At 33.8% G+C, this 9,177-nt stretch overlaps 1 protein-coding gene across 2 annotated transcripts; it reads left to right on the top strand.

The window, feature by feature from the left end:
• The first annotated feature begins 3,141 nt into the window (after positions 1 to 3,141).
• On the top strand, positions 3,142 to 7,028 carry LOC129751205 (putative fatty acyl-CoA reductase CG8306). 2 transcript variants are annotated; one of them, XM_055746570.1, is made up of 11 exons: positions 3,142 to 3,277; positions 4,729 to 4,843; positions 4,914 to 4,994; positions 5,059 to 5,310; positions 5,368 to 5,513; positions 5,582 to 5,691; positions 5,746 to 5,938; positions 6,003 to 6,122; positions 6,255 to 6,374; positions 6,468 to 6,725; positions 6,794 to 7,028. In XM_055746570.1, the coding sequence occupies exons 2-11, from the start codon at positions 4,736 to 4,738 to the stop codon at positions 6,930 to 6,932; spliced, it is 1,527 nt and encodes a 508-aa protein (XP_055602545.1). In that variant the 5' UTR covers positions 3,142 to 3,277; positions 4,729 to 4,735; the 3' UTR covers positions 6,933 to 7,028. The 2 variants fall into 2 exon arrangements, with proteins under 2 accessions (XP_055602545.1, XP_055602546.1); XM_055746571.1 differs by lacking the exon at positions 3,142 to 3,277 and adding an exon at positions 3,634 to 3,656 and having other exon boundaries at positions 6,794 to 7,022.
• The last annotated feature ends 2,149 nt before the right edge of the window (positions 7,029 to 9,177 follow it).

Raw genomic sequence — 9,177 nt, 5'->3', positions numbered from 1 at the left:
TTTTTTTTTCAATCAACTCTAGTTTTCGCTATAAATTTTGGAAATAGATAAAAACTAATTAAACAAATTTGTGCAATTTTTTTTTGGCAAAGCTATAGAATATAACAATATTTTGAAAATACAGATCCACGAGAATTTTTTTTTTTTTTTGAGTAAAAAGCTATTTTTGTATTTTTTTCCAATTCTTCAAAAAAAGGAAATTTGAATGAAACTTAAAAGAAAATTTAAACTACATTGAAACTTTGATATTTTTATGATATTTATAAATCCGTAAGTCAAATCGTTTCGCAGTCTTCAACAAAGTTGTTAAATTAGTTAATATTTTTCATATCAAATCAAATACTTCATGGCTGGAATGGTCTGGAATGATGTCAGAAAAGGTTGTAATCTTATCTATTGGAATTTCTAAAAATAGTGAAATTTATTTTTTTTTAAAGCGTTGTATCTCTAAATAGGCAAAATATGAATCCTAGATTGAATGTAGGATAATAAAGTGATTCAAAATCAGCTTCCATTTTGCATTTAGCTTTATTAGATTATCAGTTATTTAAGATCGATTTTATCCAAACTGACTATTTAAAAAAAAAATACACGCCATTTCATCAGAAGTGATAAAGTGCGTGCATGTTTTCGGAAAATTTCGGTATGCTTATACCACAGAGACTGCTACGAAGGCATCCTCCCGTAACCAGAAGGTAATCAATTCGATTTCATTGAAAAAGTACAGCTGACCTATTCCAGCGTTGCGTAACTTTTTCAATGATTTTTGTGATAACTTTTTGGTGTTGAAATTCTACCAGACAAACTATATATTGCCTTGTTTTGCTCAAGTTAACCTTCAATTTGCAATGAATAAAAGTTTTTTTTGTTTAAGCAGTGGTTTACAAGACAATTTTGTGAAAACGTTTTGTATGAATTGACGTTTCGTTGCGTCACATGACACGATTGCTCCCGTGACGCAACGAAAAAGGTAGTACTGGGATTTCTTCAATAACTTATTTCAATAGTGATCGATTGGTTTTGAATGTGAGTTTTATTGAAGCTTATATCATGACAAATTCACCCGTAATTACACCTCGATTAGAGTCATAACAAAAAAGTTATAATGGTTGTAAAATTGCCTAAAATTCTAACTGTTAACTTTTTAAAAGTATGCAATGTTTGTAACATTAAAATGTGCGCCTGAAAGATGCAATGAAATACTAGTACCAAAAATGAACAAACAATTTGTTCCACAACACAGTTTTCGTTGCGTCACATCATTTCATTTACCCCATTGTAACTTCTTTATTCCTCAACCGATTCTAATTATGTAAAAAACATTGAACGTGGCTTCAAAAGTTTTGAAGAGAATCCGAATTTCAGTTTTTTTTTTACAAAATGTAAAACCATTCCAGTGAGCAAATTATCGCTCTTTGAAGGAATGGTTGGGGCTACTCATAGGCTATTTCACAATTTTTAATATAGAGTTGTGGTGTATTCAGAAGTTTGCATATTGTATATTTAGAGTGCGTTGTATACTTAAAAAACGATATAAATTTCGTTGCGTCACGTCATCAAAAATTCCCCTTTTTCCAAGTACCAAACACTATTATTATAAATGAAATTGGAATACATATTAAACTATCAAAGTTTAATACCAGTGTACCAGTTGCTTGAAAAGCTACATTTTTGTTGCAACCGGGACCTTCAACCAGAAAATATACGTGAAAGAATGTGTTCAAAAGCATTATGAAAAAAGGGCCTTGGAGTGGAATGCCGCTAACAACATTCAGGTTGTGCCCAAGGATGAGAACCCTCCCAACACACCAGAACTTCTTCCAATAGGAAAATATTGGGCGATAGTTAAGCAGAACTTTAAGAAGACCCAAAAAACAATTAGCAGCGAGAAGCACTTCAAAGCAAACTGGGGTTCTGTGCAAAGAAAGTGGATGGACGTTAAAAAAAACATCTAAATTTCGTTGCCTCACATCGTTAAAAATACCCCTTTTTCCACCCTCTATTAAGATAAAAGCTATAAAAAATCTTAAAATTTTTGAGTGTAACCCGTGTAGTGAGAAAAATTTGAAGTATTCATCAAAAAGTACATTTTTTTTAATCAAAAATAAACTTTTTGAAACTTAGATGCAAAAATAAAATACTAATGAATTCACTTTTCAACTGGTGTATACGTATTTTAACAAATTGAAAAAAATGTGGTGGACAAGCGTGACATTGGGTCATCTACATTTTCAAAATAAGTGATTATAACAACTTTAAATCATATTAAAAATAAAAAATCTAAATATGGTATGTATAAAAATCGTTTCGAAATAGAAGCTGAACCCAAAGTTTTTCAAATGATGAAATTTCCTTTCTTACCTACAACGAATCTAGAAGTCAGCAACATTTTGCTGATCTTTGTCTCACTGACTTTGCGGCAAGATGGATAGCTGAATCAATCGCCAAAGGGCTGGAAATCAGTGATTTTATTCAATGACAATCGGTAAATGTTAAGTTCAGAATTTATTTACAAAAACTTATTCAGAGTTTGTTTTTTGTTTCGATTATAGTCGTTTTAACATCTTTATGTCATTCGCGACTTATATCACGATGCACTTGGCGGAGTCATTGAACAACTATCCAGTACAACTGTGATCGATGTTTACTCTTGAGCTCGAACCCATAGATAGGCTCAGGAAGCAACTGACTTGCCAACTAAGCTATATCACAAGCCCATGCTATTTCGATCAATTTTTATTGCTAAAATCAAAAGATAAGCTAACTGTATTGATGAACAGCTGTGCAAACTAAAACCTTCTTTAATTTCATTTCATTTTTCATTCTTTCATTCCGAATTTTCAAAATTTCATCACTTCGATATTTTTGTATCCCATCATTTGTGACATTTTTAATTCTTATTTTTTGATGCGGTAAATCTTTTATGGAACATGTTGCAGTCGACATTTAAAATTTTGGATCGCTTCAGCAGAATGGTATTAATCCGTTTTCATTTCTCTTTCCTCAATAGAAAGTCTCTCAGTCAGCAAATCTCTTTTACAAGATGTTGAATGAACGGCAAAGGTAAAACGAAGAGATCATAAGTCGATGCTCCCGCAAAGATGAATCAAATGAGACGATCATCTTGCAGCAATCTTCGGTGATCGCGAGCGAGAGAAATAAAACTGCGAGACCTTCTTTTAAAGCGTTTAAAGACGTGCCAACAGTGCCACGAGTGATGCTGGATTGCTCAGTCCTAACCAAGTTTGTTAAATAAATATTTCTGTTTAATAATCATGTAAGTATTTCCATATTATTTTCCATTGGTATTCCTTCGCTGTGTAGTGTGAAATAGTGTTTGAATAAGTGACTTTGAACATTTGGTGTGTCTAATTGTGAAATGAAGGTTCTAGCTTTGGTGGCACTTCAACTTGTTTGACGTAATCAGTTTTTTTTTTGTTCATGTTGTTATTCATGGTTGGCTTACGAAACGTAGGAAGACAATTTCGAAGTTAACTGATCATGTACGTAGATCCATGCAAGCTTCCCCTCGTCAGTTGAATAGTCCCAAAACTGAAATCAAGTTTGTCGCTTCATCGGTCATTGAGGTTACTTGAACTGCTTTCAAAAAGGTTCAGTTCAAACGATGTGCTTTCTTTGTGCGTTCATTAACACAGGTGAAATTTCAAAATTAATATTAATTACTAATGCTTTCCAAAGGTGCAGTTTCGTTTTGATTATTTTTCGTTCAACTGTTGTCACTTGAGTATGACACGAGACTTGAAATTGTTATCCAAAAAATAAAAAGAAAAACTGTGAGTCCAATTTGGCCAGCGTTTTAATCTGAAAATCTTTTTTGTTGATTTGATTGAGTATGCCGTTCAGCGTATGATCCAAATTACAAAATTCCTTATGCATAACGGTTTTTTACAACTGGTTTTTGATAGTCAACATTGTTGACAACCTCAGGAATTATGACTAAAAAGCTTGGAAAAAGTATACAATTTGATGAGAATCAATCTTCTTAACTTATACATGTAAAATTGGATTTGATTTTCGGGATTCAACCTTGAGCCAACAAAAACAACAATTAGAAATTATAATTGAAACAATTTTTTATGTTTTGAAACATTTTAGGCCTTGATAAGCTAGGACGTTCTTCCGGCATATTTAAGTCCGCCCCTCCCTTCTTCATAGGGTTTAACACAATATGTGTTTTTTTTCGGGGATTGATTTTTGGGTGCATCTTGTTCATTGAGTAATTTAAGATGTAAAATAAGGATGTTGTAGGTATAACAGCAGAAACCAGAGTCCACCACCTATAAGAGCACTTAATATTTTTCTCAATGTTTTTTATCAATCTTTCGTTCCTTAATTCTTGAACATCCAAATGGTCAAAAAATTTAAAGTTTTGTATCGTTGCATAAACTTTAAAAAATCCCTTTGTCCTCTGTCAATGTCCTATGTCAATTTTATTCGACGAAATTGTTAAATTTAGGTAAAGGGGTTAAGTTAAGGGAAGTGAGGTGACCTTGCCACGCCGAATCCCGTCAGATTACGGAATAGTCAATAAGGAAGTGAAACAAATTAAGGAATTTTCACAGTCACCAAGGGTACCTTAAGAAATTCGTTCGTCAAATATGAGAAAAGATAAAGATTTAGTTTAAAAAAATAGATATATTTTTCCTTAATTCCAAACTTATTTAAAAAAAACAGTGCGGTACATAGCAATTTTTTTTTTCATTTCAGATACAAAATGTCGAGTGTTCAAAGCTTTTATAAAAATAAAAATATCTTCATCACCGGTGGTACTGGATTTTTAGGTATCGCTATAGTTGAGAAGATTTTGCGGTCGTGTCCGGATGTAAGTGGAAAAGAACTATTATAAATGTTGTTGACTAGTATTCAACTATATTTCTCTATATTTTTTTTAGGTTGGTGGCATTTATTTATTGATGAGACCGAAGAAAGGAAAAAATGTTGCGGAAAGGTTACAGGAAATTACCACGAATGCTGTAACAAATTTTCACAGAAAAAATGCATTCAAATTATTACTTTAATTTTTGGGTTTGCTTGCAGATATTCGAAACCCTACTACAGCAAGTATCGGACGATATTTTCAAGAAGCTGCATGCAGTAGCGGGTGACGTTGGAGAGGAAAATTTGGGTCTTTCTCTAGAGGATCGTTCTGCGCTGGCGAAAACTATTGATGTAGTCATCCACTCCGCTGCTACATTGGATTTCCAAGCTACCTTGAAACCTACTGTACAGATTAACCTCCTGGGAACTCGCCGTGTCATGCAACTGTGTAGAGAAATGCAAAATTTAAAAGTGAGCTATTAAATTGAAATCTTCGTCAATAATTTTAAAGAGAAATTTTAATTTCAGTGCATGGTTCATGTATCAAGCGCATATGTAAACGCATTTCTGAAGGAAACCGAAGAAAGGTTGTACCCAACGCACGAAAGTGCAGAGAAAATTATCGATCTCGTCAACACCTTAAGCGAAGACGCATTAGACGAACTTACTGATAGGTTTGTTTTGGTTATAATCGAATTCAATATTTATTTCTTTATTTAAACAACGCTTATTTAAACTGTAGATTACTTAAGGATCATCCTAATACTTATACATTTACGAAGCATTTAGCCGAGCACGAGGTGGACAAATGTGCCAGCATTTTCCCATGCGGGATTGTTAGACCTAGTATGAGTAAGTAAATTTATCAGCATGATAGAATACTTTCATCATATCGACATCTTTCAGTAACTGGTGCATGGAAGGAACCTGTTCCCGGATGGACAATTTCAAAAAACGGACCTCAAGGATTTCTGATGGGCGCAGCTAAGGGTATTATTCGGCGATTGCCAGTTGGAACAGAGCTTATTTGTGATTACATACCGGTTGACACTGTAGTAAATCAGATTTTAGTTACGGGTTATTATATCGCGGACAGGAAGTAAGGAAAATAATTGATGACAAAAAGGAAGGACCACTATTTATCATTTATCATTATTTTGTAGCACCAAACAAATAAGTATTTTCCATTGCACGTCAAGTACGTGTAATCCATTCAAATGGGATAGTGTTAAAGATAAGGTTAACGAATATCTGCACAAATATCCATTGAAATCTGCTGTGTGGTGAGCAAGTTTATTTTACAAATGAAATAGAGTCTACAAGTGTCTAACTCAAGCACTAGATGATTAAAATTCTCTGCGAAAAAATATTATTCCTTTTTTAAAGAACTTTACTTAAAATTTTGCTGATTCCAGGTATCCTCATCTCAAGTTTGTACCGAGTTTATGGTTATACAAAATCTCTGCGATACTCGTTCATTTCTTACCAGCGTACTTGCTAGATTTTGTTACCAAAATATGTGGAGGAAGACCCATGTAAGTGATAATTGAATTGGAAATCCTATGCTATTTTTAGTAGATTAGTTCGTATCATTTAACTTAACCTTTATTATTTTTTTTAATTTCCAGTTTGGTTCGATTACACACGAATGTTTGGGAGTCACTGAATCGATTGGAAAAGTTTATTTTCAGCGAATGGAAGTTCAACAATGCCAAAACTTTGGAACTGAGTCGACAGCTGACTGAAAAAGACAGAACCGTATTCGAAATTGACATCACGTCCTTGCAGTGGCCTGAATATTTCGTGAATTTGGCTCAGGGAGTGCGCCGTTATCTCAACAACGAACATCCCAAATCACTGGAAGCAGCTCGCAAGAAAGATTCGATGTGAGTTGAGCAGTTTTGTTACTTAAACTAGTAAAAGCCAGAATAATTCAATTTTTTTTTCTTAACAGATTACTAATCGTTCATATCCTATTTCAAGCACTAATTGTTGCACTTCTATGGTTTATCATATCAAAAGCATTTGGAATTCCGACTATTGGTGCTTTGGTCTTGGTTCCTGTATTGTATGGAGCTTTAAACTTGCTGTGATGAATATGTATGAATTTTCCATGTATACCTGCTACAAGGAACTACGACTGTTTGATTACAATTTGGTCTCGGATAAAATGGAAGGATAAGGTACAATTTATTTCTGTTCTAGAGTTTTTTTGAAAGAAATCCTTTCAATTGTTAAAAACTTCTTCAAGGACTTTCAGATTCAATATTTTGTGTCGCAGATTTCAGATCATTCGGATTCAGATCTCAGAATTAGCATTTTCAAATCAGATTTCGTACTCGGATAAAATATACAGGGTTCAATGAGTTCGAATACCCTTTTTAATCAAATGGTGTGGTAAAGCCGTATTACATATATAAGGTACACCGAGGTAAGTGTTGACGGTTTTTCGTATAGTTCAACTTCAAAAAACCATAATAAAATCAGCAGTTGATCAATTTTGATAAAATGGCGTTCAATGTGATGCAGAACATGTTTTTAACAAACGCTGAAGAGATAAGCTTGAAAGAATCAAAGCGAGAAAAGTTATCAAGTAAATTGTTATGGACTGCTGGTGTCTTCACTTACCCCGCTTTATGGGGTAAGTGTGGACGGTAGATTTTACCTATGATTTTTCAGAAAATTTTCAACAAGTTTGTGTATTCTTGGTCGAATACGTTACTTTATTGCTCGAACCGTCCAAAATTTTGAAAAAAGTTCATGGTGCTACTAGTATTTAGTAGTTGAAAATAGAACATTCGCAAAAAGTCGCTGTAAACATCCGTTATTCTCGGAATCGTATCTTTTTCACAGTTATTGGATAGATTACGAGTAAATTGAACATTCTGCATTAAAAGTTTGAAAAAATAGTGCACACTTTTGTTTTAACACTAGAAGGACCGGCAAATTGAATATACCTATTCGGACCGCGACCAGTCAAAATGACTGGTAAAGGGAAAATTTTTTATATCATAATATTTTTAACTTTTTTCTTTTGAAATTATTTTGTTATTTATTCAATATCATTTTTGTTATAAAATGGAAATATTTTTTCACCATGGGTGCACGGAATCACCTCATTTTCGCATAGTTGGCGAATGCGTGTATGTCATAAAATGAATATGTCAAATAATTATCAAAAAAAAAAATTGGGAGTCAAGTGCTTGAAGCGCCACACAGCGGTCAATCCGAAAACTTTTTCTACAAATTTCCATGACTTCGCATCGAAAATCAATAATTTAATTACGAATGACACACTCCTGCCCACCATAAATCAACTAATACCGTATTTGTTTATGCCGAGTGTTGCACTGGTGCACCACTAGGTGCTGTCAAACTGTTTGTTTATTCGGACGGTGTTGCACTGGTTTTGACCTGTCGGAGTTCTGCTTACGGACGGTGGCCCACCGATAATTTTGCCAGTGTTGCGAGAGAGCGTGTGAGTGAGCGAGGTAGCAATACACTGGCGAGGATTTGTGTTTGTTTTTATCGGGTACGGTGGAACACTCCACGAGTGGAGAAAACAAATACAGTATAAGGTTCATTGTCTTGAATGTAGATTGCAAATGAAACCAAAAGCAAGCGAAAAAAAATTATCTTGTTTGAGTTATAGGGTTTTGAATTTTACCAGTCATTTTGACTGGTCACGGTCCGAGTGTCCATGGCGAAATTTTTCTCGCTTATTAAAAGAGCTAGTGAAATAAAAAAATACACAGTTTTGTAGAGATTCAAAATTCATGAAAAGTCGTATTTTTTGCGAATTTTTAGAGCGTAGTGTTCAAAAGATATGCAACAAACAAAGTGTCCAACCAGTCATTTTGACTGGTGCGGTCTTTCTAGTGTTAATAGCCATCGTCCACACTTACCCCGCGTCCACACTTACCCCGGTGTACCTTACATCTAACTTTTTGTTAGAGTAATTTTGTGCTATCATCACACAAACTATTCTTGGTGTCAAAGATTTAATTTTTGTTTAATGTTCGTTTTTCAGCCTTTTCAGACGAAAAATCCATTGACCAAAATAAATAGTTTACAGGTCACCTCATATGCCTTTATTGGTCCAATTCTCATAATCATTGATGTTGTCGAGAATAGACAAAAACAGAATTCCTAACCTTGTCTTATATAAAATCTATTTTTTCGTATCAATGATAATAATAATTTATTTATGTGTGAAATGTCGAAAAAGTAGCTACGGCTAGTTGATTTTCAGCAACGTGATGGAGGATAGAACCATTTTACATCATAAATAGACGAAAACCATTAAATATGTGCTTGTGTAACTTTGTATTTAGTTTA

The sequence above is a fragment of the Uranotaenia lowii genome, chromosome 3 (assembly GCF_029784155.1).
Source record: "Uranotaenia lowii strain MFRU-FL chromosome 3, ASM2978415v1, whole genome shotgun sequence".
Lineage (NCBI taxonomy): Eukaryota > Metazoa > Arthropoda > Insecta > Diptera > Culicidae > Uranotaenia > Uranotaenia lowii.
Note: the sequence above shows the minus strand (reverse complement) of the source record. Positions and strands in the feature narration are given on the sequence as shown.

Bases quoted from the DNA above. Each gene is read 5' to 3' on its own strand.
- LOC129751205 (XM_055746570.1), top strand. From the start codon at position 4,736: ATGTCGAGTGTTCAAAGCTTTTATAAAAATAAAAATATCTTCATCACC. The intron at 4,995-5,058 runs GTAACAAATTTT...GTTTGCTTGCAG, and splicing joins AGGAAATTACCACGAATGCT to ATATTCGAAACCCTACTACA. The intron at 5,311-5,367 runs GTGAGCTATTAA...TTTTAATTTCAG, and splicing joins GAGAAATGCAAAATTTAAAA to TGCATGGTTCATGTATCAAG.